At 38.5% G+C, this 21,351-nt stretch overlaps 1 protein-coding gene across 1 annotated transcript in view; it reads left to right on the forward strand.

Moving 5' to 3' along the window:
* MARCHF6 (membrane associated ring-CH-type finger 6) overlaps positions 1-21,351 on the forward strand; it is a 72,045-nt gene that overhangs the window by 28,797 nt on the left and 21,897 nt on the right. The window contains exons 5-17 of the mRNA XM_070476485.1: positions 464-536; positions 5,131-5,299; positions 6,782-6,971; positions 8,412-8,473; positions 9,111-9,143; positions 12,985-13,036; positions 14,705-14,763; positions 16,005-16,085; positions 16,529-16,597; positions 16,682-16,756; positions 17,723-17,857; positions 19,646-19,765; positions 20,728-20,828. Coding sequence (XP_070332586.1) covers positions 464-536; positions 5,131-5,299; positions 6,782-6,971; positions 8,412-8,473; positions 9,111-9,143; positions 12,985-13,036; positions 14,705-14,763; positions 16,005-16,085; positions 16,529-16,597; positions 16,682-16,756; positions 17,723-17,857; positions 19,646-19,765; positions 20,728-20,828 — 1,219 coding nt within the window. The remainder of the gene's footprint in view (positions 1-463; positions 537-5,130; positions 5,300-6,781; positions 6,972-8,411; positions 8,474-9,110; positions 9,144-12,984; positions 13,037-14,704; positions 14,764-16,004; positions 16,086-16,528; positions 16,598-16,681; positions 16,757-17,722; positions 17,858-19,645; positions 19,766-20,727; positions 20,829-21,351) is intronic.

Below are 21,351 nucleotides of genomic sequence, written 5' to 3' on the forward strand. Positions count from 1 at the left end.
GAATTTGTGTTTTTAATAAATTGGTTGTTAGTTTGCTCTTCATAGCATTGAAGCATGCACTCTACTGAAAAGTCCTTTTGATTTCAAAAAGCATGTACCTCCAAAACTTCATTTTCATGAGCAGATTCAATGAATTTTGGAATTCTAGGTTAAAAAAAAATTCTCTGTATTATAATTTTGGAGATCTTTTCTGGATTCCTCCCCCCCTTTTTCTCAAACATCTAAGCTTATTCAATAAACACAAGTAAATCTAGAAAGAATCTAAACTTTAAACATTACTGTGTAACACTCTACTATCACTATTTTTAATGCTTTTTTTTTTTTTTAGTTTAGTATTTTGAGACTCAAACTTGCAAAGACTGTTTATTTCAGTGGCATTCACACTTTACTGCCGTTTAACCGAATGACTGTGTGAGTTACGATGAGAGCTGTGACTGTGTGCTGTCGTGTCCTTTCTTGGCAGGCCGCATCTACAAGTGCTTGTTTACTGGCTCTGTGAGCTCCCTCCTGACACTGCCACTGGACATGCTGTCCACGTGAGTATTGAACCTCATGGCGGTGGAAGGCCGCACCCTGGGAACAGTGCTCGTCTTTTCTTCCACATGCTTGGGTTTGTTGTGATTTGAAAAGTCCTTCTATTCCTCTTACCTATTCTAACAGCTATAGGGGAAGCAACTGATATATGTAAATACTGTTTTTTTTTTTTTTTCTTTTGTATTCCCCATCCCAGTCCCCCCTCCCACCTCCCTCTCCACCCGATCCCTCTGGGTCTTCCCAGTGCACCAGGCCCGAGCACTTGTCTCATGCACCCAACCTGGGCTGGTGATCTGTTTCACCCTAGATAATATACATGTTTCGATGCTGTTCTCTTGAAACATACCACCCTCGTCTTCTCCCAGAGTCCACAAGTCTGTTCTATACATCTGAGTCTCTTTTTCTGTTTTGCATATAGGGTTATCGTTACCATCTTTCTAAATTCCATATATATGTGTTAGTATACTGTAATGGTCTTTATCTTTCTGGCTTACTTCGTTCTGTATATTGGGCTCCAGTTTCATCCATCTCATTAGAACTGCTTCAAATGAATTCTTTTTAATGGCTGAGTAGTATTCCATGGTGTATATGTACCACAGCTTCCTCATCCATTCGTCTGCTGATGGGCATCTGGGTTGCTTCCATGTCCTGGCTATTATAAACAGTGCTGCGATGAACATTGGGGTGCACGTGTCTCTTTCAGATCTGGTTTCCTCGGTGTGTATGCCCAGAAGTGGGATTGCTGGGTCATATGGCAGTTCTATTTCCAGCTTTTTAAGAAATCTCCACACTGTTTTCCATAGTGGCTGTACTAATTTGCATTCCCACCAACACTGTAAGAGGGTTCCCTTTTCTCCACACCCTCTCCAGCAGTAGATGCTATTTTAAAACATACCATCTTAAAGGAGTATTTGGTAATGGTGGGAAAGCTAGTTAAATAAATAAGCTGTCACATAGTGCAAGAAAATGTGTTACTTCATGTAGATCCTGAGAGTTCCTTTAAATGTGTTTTTAACAACACAGGCATTTGAAGTCAGATATCTTTTTTAAATGTTTTTTGTGATTGTTAGGATATGAACTCTAAAAACTTATTGACTGTAGCCTTATTGTATTTTAATTTGACATGAAGCTTTATAATTGCAGTTTCTTGGGAAAGACATGTGACCTATATTTTTATTATTGATGTTAGAATTAGAAATGCTGTGAATGATTAACTGTATCAAGATCATTAGAATATTAAACTTGCAAAAGATTGGACCTCTGTTTGCTAAATCTTCTTTTGTACCCAGCTGATCTTAGGTTTCTGATCCCTATTCAGTAAAGGCAAAGAACAATGTAAGACTATCTTTTAGAATAGAGGCATTCAGATTATATTATGAAAACAAGCCAAATGACAACAGAAGAGTGCAGGAGAGTATGTTTCATTTCTGATCAACAAGAAATCAAGTCTCTGCATCGTTATTTTGAATTACTGTTGAAAATACATAGAAACATTAGATATGTCAGCAACTTGGGTTTCCTGCTTGCTGGTTTACCTTTTTGGATAGAACAGACAAGTTATTTATTTCTGTTTCTTTGGCAGTATAGGAAACAGAAAAGGTTTTGAACTTTATTCACATTAGAACAGCTTCTGAAGTAATGTTCGTAAGTAGACAGGAATCTTGGAAATAGGGCATTAATGGCTGTGGCCATGATAAAAAGGAGAAGCAGTGATTTGACACTTGAGAATTTAGAAATAGTGTAATATTACCCTTTGTATGAAAATACTAACCTGTGAAGTGATTCAGTAGAAATAAATATGACAGCATTCCTATATCTGTACATCAGATTTTTATCTCAGCCATCCAGAGCACAATTTTAGTATGGAGGCAAGGAAAATCAATCTTAAATGGCTGAAGTGTCATTCATTATGTCTCTGTATTTATGACATAACTCACCTCTGGCTTTCCTTTAGAAATTGTATAGTAAAGAAAAGCTCATGTTAGAAGTATCAAGGGAGGTCAGAAAAAAGCTAAAAGTGATGGAAGTTACATTTTAACATCTATGAAATAATAAAATAATTGTTTCAAACAGGGTGGTCTTGTTCCATTTAGTTTGAGGCTGAATTGTATTTATCATTGTAGCTTTTGAGAGAACAGTGTAGCAGCCAGTCAGTATCCTGGTTGTTTAGAAAAGATGACTTGAGGTCCCGTGTGTGCTGTTCAGTAAAGTGGGGTGTATTCCTTCTTTTATGATTTCTGTTTTGAGTGGCAAAATATGTTAATATTTACCAAAGCTTAAATTGGGAGACTTGGGCTTTGTGGAAAACCGGGTGCTTATGGAAACCACCATGTCAGTGAAATTTTAGGATTTTGGTCTCAGGGCAGTATTCTACTTGCCTACCACCTTTACTGCTTGTTGGTGGGACCGTTAAACATCTGGTTGTTTGGCTGGTGTGATCATTTAGGTGGTGCACTGAGATTGTAACAGAAGGAACCCTGGCCCTGGAATAGAGTTGCAACTTTTTGGTGACCTTGGGCAAATCATTGGACAGTTCTGAACCCTTATTTCCTTATCAGACAAAATTCACATTAAGTTTTTACATGTTTTTGTGAATTTAATCTTCGAACAGCCCACTCTTCAAAGTGGGCTGCACCCCACTCCCTGAGGCACATTCAAAGATTAAATTCACAAATACATGTGAAAACCATGTGTGAATTTTGAGCACTGTGTTAATCAGTAGCACAGTTACCACCAAACTCAGAGCTTCTGGAAGCCTTAGGTTGGCAGACTCCCCTTTTCACGCCAGCCTGATTGGTTAGGGCCACGCCTGAATTGCCTTCATGAGCTTCCTCACTGACACCGGAAAATGCTAGAGGCTCGATGGGGATTGTCAAAAGAAGTTGTAAGCGTGGGTAGATTTTATAATCTCATGCTGCCTTTTAGAATTTGAGGAATTGAACCAGTTTTTCTGAAAGCACTTACAATTAGATCACTTATTTTTTCTGAGTGATGTTTAATTTTTCTCTATAGAATATATTTTCTGAAAGTTTACTGAAAATTTCTTAATACCTTAGTAGGCACTACATATTCCATAGCTGAGGTCTTCAACATCTCAAGGCCCAGTCTGTCAGTTAACTATTACTACAAAACATACTGTCTCCAAAACTTAGTGCCAAAACAGCAAGCATTTTGATTCGCTCATAATTCCAGGGGTTAACAGTTTGGGTTGGGCTCAGCTGATCGGTTTACCTGTTGGACTTGCCTCAGTTATGCCTGGGTGTCATTGGGGTGGGATGGTCTAAGGTAAGGTACCTTGGTTCTTCTTCTCTTCCAGAAGGCTAGTGGGGCTTCTTTACATGGTGGTCTCAGGGCAGCCTTCTAAAAGGGTGAGGATGGAAGCTTGAAAGCTCTTTTCTAGGCTTTGGAACTCAGGAATTCTCACTTACGGTCCAGATGGTTCCCAAACCAGCCCAGAATTAAGGTGTGAGGGAAAAGGAGAGGATTCTACCAGGAGTCTGTCACTGTTTAAAGTCTGCGGTGACTGGTTGCTGTTCTTACTACTGGTGACAAGGCAGGAGTCAAGAGAGGTCCCGCCTATCAAAATTTTAATGATCTGGAAGGTTCCTTACCAGGGGGGGTGATTATCTTTCCTCTTTCTATTAAGATATATTCCAGATAGTATCTGAGGACCACATTATTTCAGTTTGGAGCTTAAAGGCCAAGGTCTCCCAAATTGACCCTTCCTTAAGTCTCCATGAAGGGAAAAATGTCATTTTGTTATGGTAGTGAATTTTCCAAAGGCTCCCAAAATTCTTGAGTTACCTTTGAATTATTTTAAAAATCAGACATAGACCAGGGAAGGATATGCTCCTTCAGAGAAGAAAAGAACAAAGACGTGTTCAGTAGTGTAATACTCTTGTATTGTCATGTGAATTGTACATGATCTGTCAGAATTTGTTGAGAAGCTAATATACTTTTAGTATATTTGCAGTTAGCATCAAAATTCAGTCTCCTTTCTAAATGAGGCATTGGTAAAGCTTACCACAGGCTTCTTGCCTCACATGTTGTATACTGTGCGTCTCTCAACCTTCCTGTTGGACCTTACTAGAGGGTCCTCTTTTTGATTTGCTGATTCTGTTCATTTTCATGGGTTTAAGTATAAGCCAACCAAATTGGTTAAACTTGTGTGTAACATAAGGATAAGGAAATTCTTAGTAAGTGTTGGGCAGAGTCATTTATCTTTAGTAAATTCACGCATTGTCAATACCTTTGTCAAGTATTTGACTACTCTTATTTTTTGCTGGCTGCCTTCATTTTTCTCAGTCATCCTCAAAGAGAGGCTGGCTAGCTGGTTTATGTAGTTCTGATGTTATTCTTTGCCTTCTATAATATAAACATATATAATACAAATATATAAATAAATATATTTGACCCTCTTATAAAGTGCCACCATCCTCAGAAATAACTCTTTTTGAGAGACTGATTTTCATCAAAAAGTTACCACTTTTCTGGCTGTTCTTTCTAGATTTTTGTATAAAGTGAATGTTGTTACCTTTGGTTCCTTAACTTGAAGTGTTCTTTGGAGTAATTCTATATACCTTTTTTATAAAACAGGGACAACTTGTTGGCAGATTGTTTGCAGGGTTGTTTTGTGGTGACATGCACACTGTGCGCGTTCATCAGCCTGGTGTGGCTACGAGAGCAAATCGTCCATGGGGGAGCCCCAATATGGCTGGAGCATGCCGCTCCGCCCTTCAATGCTGCTGGGCATCACCAGAATGAGGTAAACCCCTGCGTCCCTGAGTTCATTTGATCTGGGTGGCACATAAGAATTATTGTTCCCCTCCAGGATCCAAACCCTTGACTCCCATGTCCCTCATTGCGAAGCAGGACAATGACAAGGATTGGGAGAAGTTTAAGGGAGACGTGAAAAATCAGAAGCATGTGGCTGTGACTTTGCCTCTTAGTTTCCGAGTGAGACTAGGAGCAGTATTAGGTTGTGTACCAAGTGCGCCTTCGTTCCCTTCGCCTGGGCTCACAGCTGCCTGGAAGTTAATATCGAAATCTCCTTCATGTCCTTATGATGTGCTCCTTAGCATTAAAGAGGCCCCTTGCCCTCTTTGTTCATTAGTTCCCTCGTGTGTAAAACAGCTCACCTTTGTCTTGGTAGGAACATTGCCAAAAGTAGACAAAAGGAATATTGTTGATAACAGTCTTGTACAATTTTACTTTTTCTTAATGGGAGATGGCATGCAAGATCAAGAGCATTTGCTTGAGGCATTAAGAAGAGGACGGTATGATAAATGATTTTTAGTATCTTGTTTACTGAGAAACTACAGGGCTAAAGATGTAAAAGAGACAAAAACTGACACATACAAAAACAATTTGCACTTTGTAAAATTTTTATTATGAAAAAATTGACTGAAAAATTAACTCTATAAATAGTTAACTTCAGTTTTTCATTTAAGTACCTTAGCTTTTTCTCATGTTAGGATTGATTTCATCAAATTCCGCCACACCCTTTTCCTACAGATTTAAGGATACAGCTTCTTTGAAAACTACACGTATGAAGAAATGGGACTATAAAGCAGGCATGCTTTTTGTAACCTAGTGTTAATACTTCATCATTGTATCTCATATTTGAAGCATTGACCACAGTTCTCTTAGAGTCTTCATTACCTTTATAGGAGTTCAGTGTTTTAATTAACTGCAGCTGGGTCTTTGTTGCATTTGGTGGGTTGCAGAATTCAGCAAGAGGCAGAGAAGTCAGTGTGTGGGAATTGATGACGTTTCTGTGGACAGGCTTAACCTGCAGTTCAGACATGAGACATCTTTCCTCAGCTGTTAACTGATGACAGAAGTTATATATCAGTATGTGTGTAAACAAGCAAGTAGAGTGCATAAATACATTTTCATCCCTGAAGTGATCAGTAAAAATAAGAGATTGTCTTATAAAGAAGGATTATGAAATGATGTATTCAAAATAGCCAGATTTGTTCATGTATTTTCTATAATGCTTTGTGAAATGTTAATCTCTAAATTATACCAAATGAACGTGTATCCTGTTAAGTGAGTTTGTGTTCTTATATTACCAAGTTGGTCCAGACTCAGATACATGAGAAGAGATGCCCTTAAGATCTGATTTTTTGGAATTTTAGTAGTTTTTGTCTGCTAGTTTTGTTTTGTTAGAAAGGAGGGTGCAGTTTGGAAATATAGCAAAACTGAGACAAGTTAGCCAAATTTCTGGTCTGTTCTGTCATTTTAGGCTCCAGCTGGAGGAAATGGTGCTGAAAATGCTGCCCCTGAGCAGCCTGCTAACCCCCCAGCAGAGAACGCGGTGGTGGGGGAGAACCCTGATGCCCAGGATGAGCAGGCAGAGGAGGAGGAGGAGGAGAACGAGGAGGAAGATGACGCAGGCGGCGAGGATGCAGCCGACGCCAACAACGCGGCGCAGGGTAATGGCTGTGGCCTGTCCTCACCCTTCACCAGCCATGAGTCCATCCCCACTCCCCGGGGTGGGGGTGCTGCAGTTCTTAAAACTTCATGGGCTTGAAGTTCTGTTTCTAACCTGATTTTACTTTATTTTAGCAGACTTGCATTTATGAGCATTCATAAGCATGACATTCTTTTTAGCTATGAAGTACATGTTTTGTGTTTTAAGATTCTTCACACAGGACTTTTTATAGGATGGATACGAAGAAGTTATTTGTAAGTTGGAGTAGATACTATTTTTTTTAAAAAGGAATTTACTACCATTTTCTTATTTCTTTGCCACCTTTATTGAGTCAGTGCAACTTCTCTTATTAAAGAAGAATTCTTGAAGTGTATTTTGCAGGCCAGACATCACCCAGAGAAACTCATTTTCTGGCAGTATGTAAAAATTCTAGAATGTAAAAGAATGTCTGAGACTAGCCCACCAGTCAGCTGTCAATAGTTCACCATGTTCTTTTCTCTCTCTGGTCCCAGAGGCTTCCTGTCAAGCGCTGCACTGTCTCTGGGCCCACTTAGCATTGCTGAGTGTTCCCTCTGCACCAGGCATGCAGACACCAGGTCCTTGCCTTCCTGGAATTTCTGGTCTAGTGATGAAGTAGAAATATCCAAGTGAGGAAGTCTGTTATTACACAGTATGATAAATGTGCAGCTTGCTCTGAGGGTGCTCCTGAGGAGAGACCTGTTTGAAATAATTCCCTGGGTAGCTGAGAGTAAGTGATACCTGAGCTGTGGCTTGAAGGATGAAAGGAAGCCAGTTGTATAGTGGGAGCAGGGGGCCTTTGGAGGGAGAGGTGGGTGTATGTTCAGAGGCTCTGAGAGTGCCCTGCAGTGCCCCAGTGACGACCCTGGTTTCTGTCTGTTGTCTCGTGCAGTGGGTCCTGCCTGCACCCTCTTCCCTTCCTGTTCCACACCGTGTTTGTACTGATCTCTTGCCCTTAAAATCTGTCAAGTGATTTCCCCATTACACTAAAGAACAAAATAAAATCCAAGCTTCACTTCCCTTTTGTATCAATAAGATTCTATCCCCATCTGTCTTTCGTAATCATCCTCTACCACCCTCCTCCTCACCCAGAGAGTTCTAGTTGCCTGGGTTCTTCACTTTTCTCAAATTCTTGATGCAGAGCTGTTGAATTCCTCTATTTCACATAATCCTATTTATATCCTTTCTAGCACTTATGTCACAGTCTGGAATCATCTAATTTATTTTGTATGTTGTGTTTATGTTTTTTAAAAATTGCCTAACTAGATAACTCAGTATGGGAAAATTTTAACTTTGGTTTAGCCTGTTTTAACTGTTGTGTTTAACAACAGTTATGAAACACTGTTAAACACAACTTAAAAGAAAATGTTTTATTATTTATTAAACTCACATTCCAGAAGTAATATTTAAATTGTATTTCCAGATGACATGAACTGGAATGCCTTAGAATGGGACCGAGCTGCGGAAGAGCTTACGTGGGAGCGAGTAAGACGTCTGTCTATTGCGTGTCCTAGCGTTTCAGTTCTAACGTGTGTCTTCAGGTTGGCGTGTTTAGATGGATACGCTGATTTTACAGTTATATTCGATGAAGGCAGTTACCAGAACTTCAGTTTCTAGAGGAAATTAAGTGATACACTGTTTGTGATGAAAATAGTATAAATACTATGATAAAGATCTATTAATGCCTTTTCTACCTTTTGGTACAAACCTTGTTTCACTTACGAAATTTGTAACTTGAAATTGTGGACTTTTGAAAATGAAGTAGCAATTTAAATATAAGTATTATTCTGATATTTCAGTTAACAAAACAGTACAGTGTATCATGAAATCTTGACTGGCTCCATATCTAATGTAAGAATAAAAATCCAAGGTGGAATTTTTTTTAACTTTATATAATTTGGATTAAAAGGAGATCCAAAATATAAAACTCCTATGATAAGTTTTTCAGTCTCTGAAAATGATAGGCTCTTTTGAAAAGTAGTGGGTAAATATTATGTTTAAAGATACTGAGAGGAAAATGAGCTTTTTTCATAAATAAATATTTATTTTTTAATAAAATTTATTTTCATAAATAGATGAAAATCCTGTTGAATCTTGACTTAATGCTTATTATTTATTTTAGATGCTAGGACTTGATGGATCACTAGTTTTTCTAGTAAGTAAAGCTAATCTTTTTTAATAGTAGAATTGTAACTTTATTTGTCTTAGTGATTCAGTGATCTCAAATTTACAATATATGGTTGCTTTTTATACTAAGGTCAAAATGCCCTTTGATTTTTGATTACTTGGTGTATTGAAGAAAGTCTTTTTTGTGTATTGAAAATATTGGCAAAGCATAAAGTTAACACTATTTAAAAAGGAAATTATTAAAAATATTTGAATTTTAGAAAAGAAAATGAAATACAAAGTTGATGATAATTCAAAAAACTTGACCTTCTTTTAATGTCCCAGCTTGCTGTGTTTTCATGCCTGAACTGGTGAAAACAGCAGCTTTGAGATGTTCACAGAGAGAGTCCTGTTTGCTGAGCCTCACCTATGTTTACCTTAACAACAAAGAGTACCGCTCTGAGGAAGAGAGCAGTTCTCCGAAGAACTTGTTCTTTAAGGCGAAATGATGTTTTTTCCAGGTTCTGTGATATAAAGTCACAGAACTTGCCCTTTGGGATTTTTAAATAGCTTTGGTTATCAAGATAACTTTGGCTGCAAGTAGCCAAACTCCAGCTGACTAAAACTATTAACGTAAGAGGAAGTCCATAGGAAGGATTGGCTTCAGGTGTGCTCGATCCAGGGGCCCAGCAATGTCATGGACCTAAATAATTTCCCTCTGCCGTCCACAGTATTGGCCCTCCTCACACTGCCTCTGGATGGAGCCAGAATAGGAATTGAGGCTCATAGCTTGAGGATTTGAGCAACATATTTGATGATAATTCTCAGATTAGTAAGAAGGTTATATTAATGAGCTCCTATTCAAGGTTAGATCAGTCAATTTGAATAGTTCTCAGATTAGTAAGAAGGTTATATTAGTGAGCTCCTATTCAAGGTTAGATCAGTCAGTTTCAGTTCAGTTCAGTTCAGTCAGTCGTGTCAGACTCTCTGCAACCCCATGAACTGCAGTACGCCAGGCCTTCCTGTCCATCACCAACTCCTGGAGCCTACCCAAACTCATGTCCATTGAGTCGGTGATACCATCCAACCATCTCATGCTCTGTTGTCCCCTTCTCCTCCTGCCCTCAATCTTTCCCAACATCAGGGTCTTTTCAAATGAGTCAGCTCTTCGCACCAGGTGGCCAAAGTATTGGAGTTTCAGCTTCAACATCAGTCCTTCAACACCCAGGACTGATCTCCTTTAGGATGGACTAGTTAGACCTCCTTGCAGTCCAGGGGACTCTCAAGAGTCTTCTCCAGTACCACAGTTCAAAAGCATCAATTCATCTGCACTCAGCTTTCTTTATGGTCCAGCTCCAACATTCATACATGACCACTGGAAAAGCCATAGCCTTGACTAGACAGACCTTTGTTGGCAAAGTAATGTCTCTGCTTTTTAATATGCTATCTAGGTTGGTCATAACTTTCCAAGGAGTAAGCGTCTTTTAATTTCATGGTTGCAGTCACCATCTGCAGTGATTTTGGAGCCCAGAAAAATAAAGTCAGACACTGTTTCCACTGTTTCCCCATCTATTTGCCATGAAGTGATGGGACTGGATGCCACGATCTTAGTTTTCTGAATGTTGAGCTTTAAGCCAACTTTTTCGCTCTCCTCTTTCACTTACATCAAGAGGCTCTTTAGTTCTTCAGTTTCTGCCATAACAATGGTGTCATCTACATATCTGAGGTTATTGATACTTCTCCCAGCAATCTTGATTCCAGCTTGTGCTTCCTTCACCCCAGCGTTTCTCATGATGTACTCTGCATAGAAGTTAAATAAGCAGGGTGACAATACACATCCTTGACGTACTCCTTTTCCTGTTTGGAACCAGGCTGTTGTTCCATGTCCAGTTCTAACTGTTGCTTCCTCACCTGCATACAGGTTTCTCAAGAGGCAGGTCATGTGGTCTAGTATTCCCATCTCTTTAAGTAAATTTTCCACAGTTTACTGTGATCCACACAGTCAAAGGCTTTGGCATAGTCAATAAAGCAGAAATAGATGTCTTTCTGGAACTTTCTTGCTTTTTCGATGATCTAGCGGATGTTGGCAATTTGATCTCTGGTTCCTCTGCCTTTTCTAAAACCAGCTTGAACATATGAAAGTTCATGGTTCACATATTGCTAAAGCCTGGCTTGGAGAATTTTAAGCATTACTTTATGAGTGTGTGAGATGAGTGCAATTGTGCAGTATTTTGAGCATTCTTTGGCATTGACTTTCTTTGGGATTGGAATGAAAACTGAGCTTTTCCAGTCCTGTGGCCACTGCTGATTTTTCCAAATTTTCTGAGCTATTGAGTGTAGCACTTTCACAGCATCATCATTTAGGATTTGAAATAGCTCAACTGGGATTCCATCACCTCCACTAGCTTTGTTCGTAATGATGCTTCCTAAGGCCCACTTGACTTCACATTGCAGGATATCTGGCCCTAGGTGAGTGATCACCCCATCGTGATTAACTGGGTCATGAAGATCTTTTTTGTACAGTTCTTCTGTGTATTCTTGCCACCTCTTCTTAATATCTTCTGCTTATGTCATATCCATACCATTTCTGTCCTTTATTGAGCCCATCTTTGCATGAAGTGTTCCCTTGGTATATCTAGTTTTCTTGAAGATACCTCTAGTCTTTCCCAATCTATTGTTTTCCTCTCTTGCTTTGCATTGATCACGGAGGAGGGCTTTCTCTTCTCTCCTTGCTGTTCTTTGGAACTCTGCATTCAAATGGGTATATCTTTCCTTTTCTTCTTTGCTTTATGCTTCTCTTCTTTTCTCAGCTATTTGTAAGGCCTCCTCAGAGAGCCATTTTGCTTTTTTGCATTTCTTTTTCTTGGGGATGGTCTTGATCCCTGTCTCCTGTACAATGTCACGAACCTCTGTCCTTAGTTCATCAGGCACTCTGTCTATCAGATCTAGTCCCTTAAGTCTGTTTCTCACTTCCACTGTATAATCATAAGGGATAGAAGGTTGCTATTGTTTAGTCACCCAGTCGTGTTTGATTCTTTTGTGACCCCATGTACTGTAGCCCGCCAGGCTCCTCTGTCCGTGGAATTTTACAGGCAAGAATACTAGAATGGGTTGCCATTTCCTTCTCTAGGGAATCTTCCTGATCCAGGAATTGAACCCATGTCTCTTGTATTGGCAGGTGGATTCTTTACCACTGAGCCACCTTTTGTCCTTTATTGCTTTCAATTTCTCATAGATGAGAGACCTTAAAGAAGGCATGAAAACACACTGGACACTGAAAGAGTGCTGTGCAGTTTACATTAATATGTTGTTCAGAAATAATCTGGTTTTCAAATTTTTCTTTATTTGGATATTTTAGTGTCATGTGATACAAGTGAAATCTGGTGTTTATGAGAATCTGTACAGTTCATGGTATATTATTAATTTCTGAAGAGGAAGTGTTTATGAATTAATTTGATTTTTTTAATATGTGACATTAAGAACTTCGAGTTCTTTAGGTTTAGTTTTAGGGGCTATCTGGAGATTTCCATGTGGTGCTAGGGGTAAAGAACCCACCTGCTAATGCATGATATGTAAGAGTTGCATGTTCGAGCCCCAGGTCAGGAAGATCCCCTGGAGGAGGGCATGGCAAGCCACTCCAGTTTTCTTGCCTGGAAAATCCATGGACAGAGGAGCCTGGCAGGCTACAGTCAATAGGGTCGCAAAGAGTTGGACAAAACTGAGCAATTTAGCACACACACATGAGCTGTCTAATGAAAAATGAAAAGTTACTTGTAATTTCTGAATGAAATCTCAAGATGGCAGTAAAAATTTCAATCTTCTTAACTAAGTGAATTAAATGTAAATCCAATAGGAGATGAATATGTCTTATTAATCCTTTTTTTCTTTAGGAACATGTCTTTTGGGTGGTGTCTTTAAACACACTGTTCATTCTCGTTTTTGGTAAGTGATGTTTTGCTTTTGTTTATGGTATTATGATAGGAGTTTAGTTTTCTCGGACCTTGTTACAGGTTTGGTTTTGTTTTAACCTTAAGAATATATGAAAGGAGTTTTAGACAGTCATCTGGCATAGGAAGGCCCTAGGTATACAGATTCTTTCTTTCCTAAGCAGCATTGACTGCTGTTACTGCCAGCTCTACTTCTGTTGGGCATTTCTGTCTCTTTTTGTAGAAGCTGGTTTTAGACTGACTTGAGAATATAGTGTCCCACTTTCGAAATTAATTTTGTGCTGATTATCTGTGTGTGCTTTCCTGTGGCAGAAGGTCTTGTTTTTAATCTGTTAAAAGTCCTGACCAAGCTCTTACCAGAGACGTTGGCTTGGGAGCTGTCGCAGAGAGAGATGCGGGTTTGAGGAAAGACAGTGAACTTAGCCTGAGTGTCACTCCCCTCAGAGCCAGATTCCAGTAATGCCGGGACTTCCGGACACTGCAAAGCTGTAGCCGTGAGGCTTCTGTGACAGCGCTGAGTCCCTCCAGTTGGGAGTCAGGAGAGAAAGGAAGGCAGAGTTGATGCAGTTCACAGGTTTCTCTGCTTTGGGGGAAGATAGGGAAACTGAGTCAAGTAACTAAGGTTCCTCCAGCAGTTCTTCAAGGTGGAGTCTGATGGAATTGGGTCATTGTTAGACTGTGTTTGGGTGTCCTAGAGAGAGACTACAGGCTGCAGACTGACCTTAGAATCCTCTGAGTGCCTCACTGTCTGCTTCTTTCTAATTACTTCTTGATGACATCTGCTGCCTTGCTCCTTTGTCTCTGTATTTCCTCTAAACTGGAAGTTAGATCTAAGACCTGATTTGATTCAGGGTCAATACTTGTAGGACAAAACCTTCATTGGTCATGCATTGCCTGATGTCAGGTACCTGATGTCTGGTTCTCCACATTTGTCTGTGGCTCAGGTCATGGTATCTTGAAGCCATTATTGTTAGGTTTCCTGTTTCCCTTTAACCACCAGAAAGTAATCTGTGGGAGGTGGTATTTTAGTATCATGCAAATATCTAGTGTTCCATCAACTTTTTGGCTAATAATTTTATTAGCCATTGATATTTGCCTGGATTAATTTATTAGGCATTGCAAAAATGATAATTTTCAAATTCTGTCATTTTAAAACATTCATTGGCTGGTCTTTTAATAAAGAAAAGCTTGTTCTTATCAGTTGGAACAATTTAGTTAATCTGAAGCAGCAGGTCAGATGTGCAGTTCTTTTCGTTTAATTATTAGCACAAGCTGCTTTCCTTGCCGATAAAAGTGTTTTGTGTTATGTTGCTTTTTTTCCTCTTGTGATTTTTGGCATTCCCTTTTTTGAATATTATGAACTCACGGATATGTATATATTCAGTGTTTTCTTTAGATTTGGAGTTCTTTTTGATGCTCACAGCTTCTTCTCTTTGGCCTGTGAGACCCTTTTCACAATGGTTCTTGTGTCTTGTCACCATGAGCTTATGAGAGCTTGGTAACTTTTTTGTTCTCTGGTTCTAGAGAACACCACAGGCAGTACATTTTTGGTTCTGGGATCTTTCATTTCTCTAAGAACCCTTGTTCTTTTTAGTGGGGTTGGTACTAGGAGTGTTCATTGTTTTGATTTTGAAGTTTTCATTGAGCTTTTCCCCCCTTTTAGCATTTTGCCCTTACCACATCGGCCACTTTTCCCTTGTTGGTTTGGGATTTGAAGAACACGTGAGTATGATACTTTTACAAACCTAATTTCAGTAATTAAACCCCAAATTTGATGTATGTTGAGTAAGTAATAATATTGTAAAGAGTTACTTCATTTCTTTGTCTGCCTTACATGAAGGAGTAGTTATCCAGCACCATCTTGTTCACATCTTAAGCTAAAAGCAGCTCAAGACATAGAAGTGTTGGGAGGTGTGGGAGGTGTGGATAGTGTTCTCTGAACCTCTGTGAGGCACAGTCTTCCTCTCTGTGGGGCAGGCGGGAGACATGCTGTGCGGAAGCTTCCTTACAGACTGACCTTTCACCTGACCACTGGCTTGTGAGATCCGTTCTCTCCCTTTTCCCTAGTTGCCCCATAGTGAATTTAGAAAGGTAACGAGATATTAATCAGTTTTTAAAAATGTTGATCTGTGTCAGAATGACGAGCTGTGGTATCTTCTAAATAGTTTGCTCTAATTTTGACATTTATGGTTATTTTTCAGAGGTAGATGAATATTGGGATGGACAACTACTGTTTTTTGGGGGGGGGGTCCTCATAAAGAGTTAGTCCTTTAAGGACACCTAGCATAGTTGGAACATTCTGGTCCATTTGTGTGTGTGAATCCTGAGAGATCACGTTCTGAAGTTTCCGAAATGGCAAAGAGACATGTTCTAGTATTTAATACACCTCTCCAGATTCTCACTAGATGAATGAGAGAACTTGAAAAGTCAGATAAATACTTTGATACATTTTAATAGCACTTGGCTTTGTGAAATTCAGTAACCAGAAGGTGAGCAGTGTTTGTCGCGATCCAAGCTCTTGCTCTTTGTAAGCTGAGAATGAAACAGATTTAGAGAGCAAAAACTGTAAATGTTGCGGTAGGAGACAGAGTGGCTTGGTTGCACGTGGCCGGTGGATAGCCCAGGCCGTGTGCTGCTGCTTTCAGCCCTCAGCCTTTAGCAGGTCCACTTCAGAGTGGACTAGAGTGCAGACTGTTACAGCTTCTTTATTTTTGTAAAATTCAATTCACTGTACTCTGATTTTGTCTGCTTGAGCAAAGTGTTGCTCTTTAACTTTTCCTCATCATTTTGTAGTAAATTTCAGTCAGTGGGAGAATCCAGTTTGTTGTCATCCAGAGGAGATTTTATGGACGTTTTCTAGTTGTAGGGAATTATATAGTCAACTTGGATTGTTTAATAAACATTGTTTAACGGATATAGGCCACGTAGTAAAATTAATATTTTATTTATTTTCTTTTGTCTAGGTCCAAGCATCACATTTTGAAGGCCTAATCACAACCATAGTTGGGTATATACTTTTAGCAATAACATTGATAATTTGTCATGTATCCTTTAATGAACAAGGTTGGTGTTCAGTAATGTTATTATTAACCCAAGAGTTGTTCTTATTAATGAAAACTATTTTTCTCCACTAGTCCTTTTAGTAGAAGTTGTAGGTATTTGTAGTGAGGATGAGAGCATAAAAAATATGAGATAAATTAATTCTGTCTGTCAGATAGTACTAAGTGTTGCATAGTTACCTGTTTCATTGTATCTTTATTATTTTTAAATAAAAAAGTTTTTTTTTGTTGGAGTATAGTTGATTTACATGTGTTGTACAGCAAAGTGATTCAGTTATACATGTATATGCATTATTTTTGAAAATAATTCTTTTCCATTATGGTTTATCATAGGATATTAAATGTTTCTCTGTGCTGTACAGTAGGACCTTGCTGTTTATCTGTATCTTTCCTTTAATGTTCAGTTTTTCCTTGACAACATGCTGTAGGGGTTGGCAACTCTCGTTAAATTTCACAGGTCTCGTCGCTTGCTGGGAGTCTGCTATATTGTTGTGAAGGTAATTAATTCCTTCTTATAAGTTAGGACTGAAAATGCTTTCTCCCCATTTAGGCGATATTGATGATCTTTATTTTTACTTAAGGTCTCTTTGTTAGTGGTGGTAGAAATTGGAGTTTTCCCTCTCATTTGTGGCTGGTGGCTGGATATCTGTTCCTTGGTGAGTTTATTTTTCTTTATCTAATACAATCTAATAATTTAAAAGCTTTTTAAAAAGTCTTTAGAATGGGTTCCTTTTAATGGAAAGCCAGTATTTGATGATAATTTTTTTTTTGAGAATGTATCATTGTAGAGTCTTAATATTGCTAATTTTCCCTGAGTACCTGATTTTTGTGAGGTTTTGTACACATTTTTGATGTTAGAGTGTTTTGACTGGAACCTTTCTAATAACTAGTGAAGAATTTTCTTACTTGTTTAATTCTTCTCACTTTTATAATGATGCCAAGATGTTATAAACCTAAAAAGAGTAAATCAAAGGAGTTCCCTGGTGGTCTGCTGGTTAAGACCCAGCACTTTCACTGCTGTGGTCCAGGTTCAGTCCCTGGTTGGGAAACTCCTCAGAGAAAGAAAAAGGGGAAAAAAAAGAAAAGCAATCTTATAAGAAGACTACCTTTATTTATAGTAATAAATTCAACCCTAACCATTTGTTTTAACTAAGATGCTCAGTCTTGATTAAAATCCTTAATGGCTGTCAGTGATAATCAATTTCTTCTCAAAAAATAATTAAATATAGAAAAGCTGCTTTTTCTGAGGTAACATTTTCTCTCATACCATAGTATTAAAACCCACCATTAATTTAGATCTGTAACCAAGAAAAGGAGGTATTATGGTAACATAAGTGTTCCTTTCACAATAGCAGTATTGGTAAAGTTCTTATTCACAAATTGGTCTATCAATATTGCCTCTTTTAAAATTTTCACAGTGTCATATATGTCTTTGAAATAGCATCCAACGTTAATGTTGTTTGTATTTCTGTGATACTATGAAATGCCTTTAAGAAAACTGTAATCCTAGAAACATCAGAACTTACATGTATGGTGATTCATTCACTTCCTAGAATGTGAAGATGTTAATTCAACAGAGGTAAGTGGTACAGATCTGTTTCACCTATTCTGTTTTGGTTTAGGAAATGTTTGACGCTACTCTGAAAGACCGAGAACTGAGCTTTCAGTCGGCCCCAGGCACCACCATGTTTCTGCATTGGCTGGTGGGAATGGTGTATGTGTTCTACTTTGCCTCCTTCATTCTGTTACTGAGAGAGGTAAGTTCCACGGGGAGTGCCAGCATTACACATTTACAGAAAGAACTTCTGCCCTAACCACATGGCGTGCCTTAAAGGCTATGATGATTTCCTAGCTAAGCCTTTTTCTCTTTTTCTTTTTTCTAAGAGGGAATAGCTATAGACTAGTTTGGCTCAATTGCTTTAAACCATTTTTTAGTAATTGGTCTCAAAAACTGGCAGGTTTTATTATTTCGATCAGTTTGAAATATGAGTAGAGGGGAAAAATTAAAAGCATGTGTTTTACTTGGTATGTATTTTAACCATCTTCAAATACATGTTCTTGGAATTTTTTATGTGATGTGAGCCTGTTTTGGACTTCATCCAAGGACATGCTAGAAATACCCAAAGGGTATGGTTTCACAGGATCAGATATGTAAAATGGTCTTGAAGTCGTTTATACTCCATAAGTATAATATTATAGTGGGGGTCCTTTATGATTCTGGTTCAGTCTCCAGATGGGAACTTTTACTAATCTGTTTTCAGAATACGGTCCTTACTGATATGAAGACAGTAAAAACAGCGTTAGTACTTGACTAATATGCATCTCATGCTTAGTCATCTGGTGCAAAAGGAAGTATGAGACTTGAGTAATTGTAATAAATGTACTTTCTGCTCTGAATTCTTTCCCCAAATAGTACTATATACTTTGTGCCAGACTCTGTGCTGTATGCTGGGGTAATCATGAGAAACAAGGACAGAGTGTCTACTCAGTGTTAACATTCTGGGAAGGAATACAGCCATGGAACAAGTCAACTTACTCCATTGAGAGCCGCATTGGATAAGCAGGGCTGAAGGAGCAGGCTGGCGACTAGTCCAGTGTGAATGGAATACTAACACAAAAAGGCTTAAAGCTGTTCATGGTTACTCCACTCTTTTGAGAGATTTGAGGAGCTAGCGATGAGGCTGGGGTCCAAAATATTCTCCTGAAACATAAGAGTATAAGTTCAGTAAATTCTGTTTGCAAATAAAGCCTGTATTCTTGTTTTGAAACTAGTGATTAAAACTAAGTGTATTTTTTAAATTGTAGTTTTATGTGACCTCTAAATTGCATTGTTCATTGATAAATATTTTATACTGAATTTTTTTTGCTTTATCAGTGTGGTAGTTTTTTGTTGATACAGAATCCTAGTATTTTGTAGTTAGATGGAAACTTAAAGGTCTGTGTTTGTTTGGAAGATGGAAAAATAGAATTTGGGCAGAGAGACTTTACACAGGGTAGCTTAGTGAGTTTGGGCCACCCAGAACTAACCCCCAGGTCATCCGTTGCCCCATCACCCACAACCTCTAGAGTTGATGCTTTCTTCTGAGCCAGGGAAAAAGATGTAATAGGTAGTCACAAAGCTACTGAGAAGCTGAAGGGTTTGTTAATTAAGGTAGGTCGTCTTGGAAAGTGTAAGACTGAAATCACATCTTTTGTTTAGGATACTTATAAATTGTAACCCAGTTCTTCCCAAATTATACAATATAGTTATAATTTTTATAAAAATACTTATTGTTCATCTTGGAGGTCTAGATTTCTTGACAAATTATACTTAGTAAATTTTTTCCATTGAATGATTAAAAGCATCAAAGGCTATCAGGCACAGGATATTTTTTATTCTGATATAGGAACTTCTTTTCCAAGTAGAGTTACATGAATTTTCTGAGGCCAATTTTTTTATGATGCCAAAATAATTTTGAAAGCTTATTTCTCTGTTAATGTTTTAGCTCATATACAGAGGCGGAAGACATTGATGACTATTTATAGCATTTGAAATAAATTTGCAGGTACTTCGACCTGGTGTTTTATGGTTTCTAAGGAATTTGAATGATCCAGATTTTAATCCAGTACAAGAAATGATTCACTTGCCTATTTATAGGCATCTTCGAAGATTTATTTTGTCAGTGGTAAGTGTATTTTTTTAAATTGATTTTGAAGTAAAATGCGCTACCCTTGAGTTTTTGTTTTTGTTTTTTGGTCAGAAGGACTGGTAGAGTGGATTGAATAATTTAGGTTTATCTATGCCTGTGGAAGTTGGTTATCAAATAGCTATTTTGTTGGTTACTTTGATAAAATGTTAGTAAAAATGCCTTCTGGTTCTTTAGAAGTATAATTAATTGCCAAATTATGGGTTTCAGAATTATATTAATTTGCATTTAAGCAATAGAGACTTGTTAATAACTTGTAAATTAAACTCTTGGGACTTCCCAAGTGGTGCTGTGGCAAAGTATACACCTGCCGATGCAGGAGATGCAAGAGATGTGGGTTCAATCCCTGGGTCAGGAAGATCCTCTGGAGGAGGGCATGACAATTCACTCCAGTATTCTTGACTGGAAAATTCCATGGACAGAGGAACCTGGCTGGCTGTGCAGTCCATGGGGTTCCAGGGCATTGGACACAGCTACGTAAGTGAGCACAGCACATTAAACTCTTAACAGTAGCATCTCAAAGTTTCTTCCCTGGTTGGAAAAAGAAATTGCCTAGTTAAATCTTAAGTTTTTCCAAGATAAAATTCTAAAAACAATATTGTGTGCCCTTTGGAAACTTTTGTAGCCATTAATATGGGTTCTCTCTTACTGTCACTGGTGGTTTGTTATGAGGCAGACAGTTCTGATCCTTCATGGTGAGTTTCTAGCACTCTTCTCATATACCGTGCCGTGGTTATCCTTTGTGGCTCCTGTCTGAGCCCTTGTGTCCTAGAGAGAGAGGAGCAGCTGTCCTAGGAACGCATCTTCCCACAGAGTGACCCAGGTGTAGTGTGTTGAGTGAGAACACTCATTGCCCTGTGCACACGTCGACCTGGACTGGAGCCTGCCATCTCTCACGGATGGTGACAGGGGCACCCGGCCTGCCCTCTCTCTTGTTGCAGATTGTCTTCGGCTCCATCGTACTCCTGATGCTGTGGCTGCCTATACGGATAATCAAGAGTCTGCTGCCTCATTTTCTTCCGTACAACGTCATGCTCTATAGGTAAGTTTTTGATATTTGGAAGCTTTACTAATTAAAAGTCTGTTAGGGATTTGATACTCAGAGTACATACATTTAATAAAACATTTCATTTCTCACAGATATTAGCAGTCATCTGATAACTAAATTTTTCCATATGAACATTAGCAGTTATATTTTCCAAAGAAAGACTTGTTTTTCTGCAAATGCAGTGTGCCTTTGTTTAGAAGCAAAATGTTAACATTCCTAATGAGAAATATCTAGTAGTGTCATCTTCATATGAAAAGCATTACATCATAAGTAAGGTAGCCATAGTTAAAAAAAAGATGAAGACAGGATCTAAAGCTTATAAATGGAAAAATATTCTGATTTAAAGACTAAAGTAATCTGGAAATCTAGTCTCCAGTGTTCCTCCTACATTCCCTTCTTCAGTGATTTGCATCTTCTCTTCAGTCATCTAAATATGCCAGGCAAATTGCATTTCTTCCTCAGATTTACTTGTAATTGTCTTTAAATCTTGTCAGTTCTAATTCTTTATGATCTCTCA

Source organism: Odocoileus virginianus, chromosome 14, assembly GCF_023699985.2.
Source record: "Odocoileus virginianus isolate 20LAN1187 ecotype Illinois chromosome 14, Ovbor_1.2, whole genome shotgun sequence".
NCBI lineage: Eukaryota > Metazoa > Chordata > Mammalia > Artiodactyla > Cervidae > Odocoileus > Odocoileus virginianus.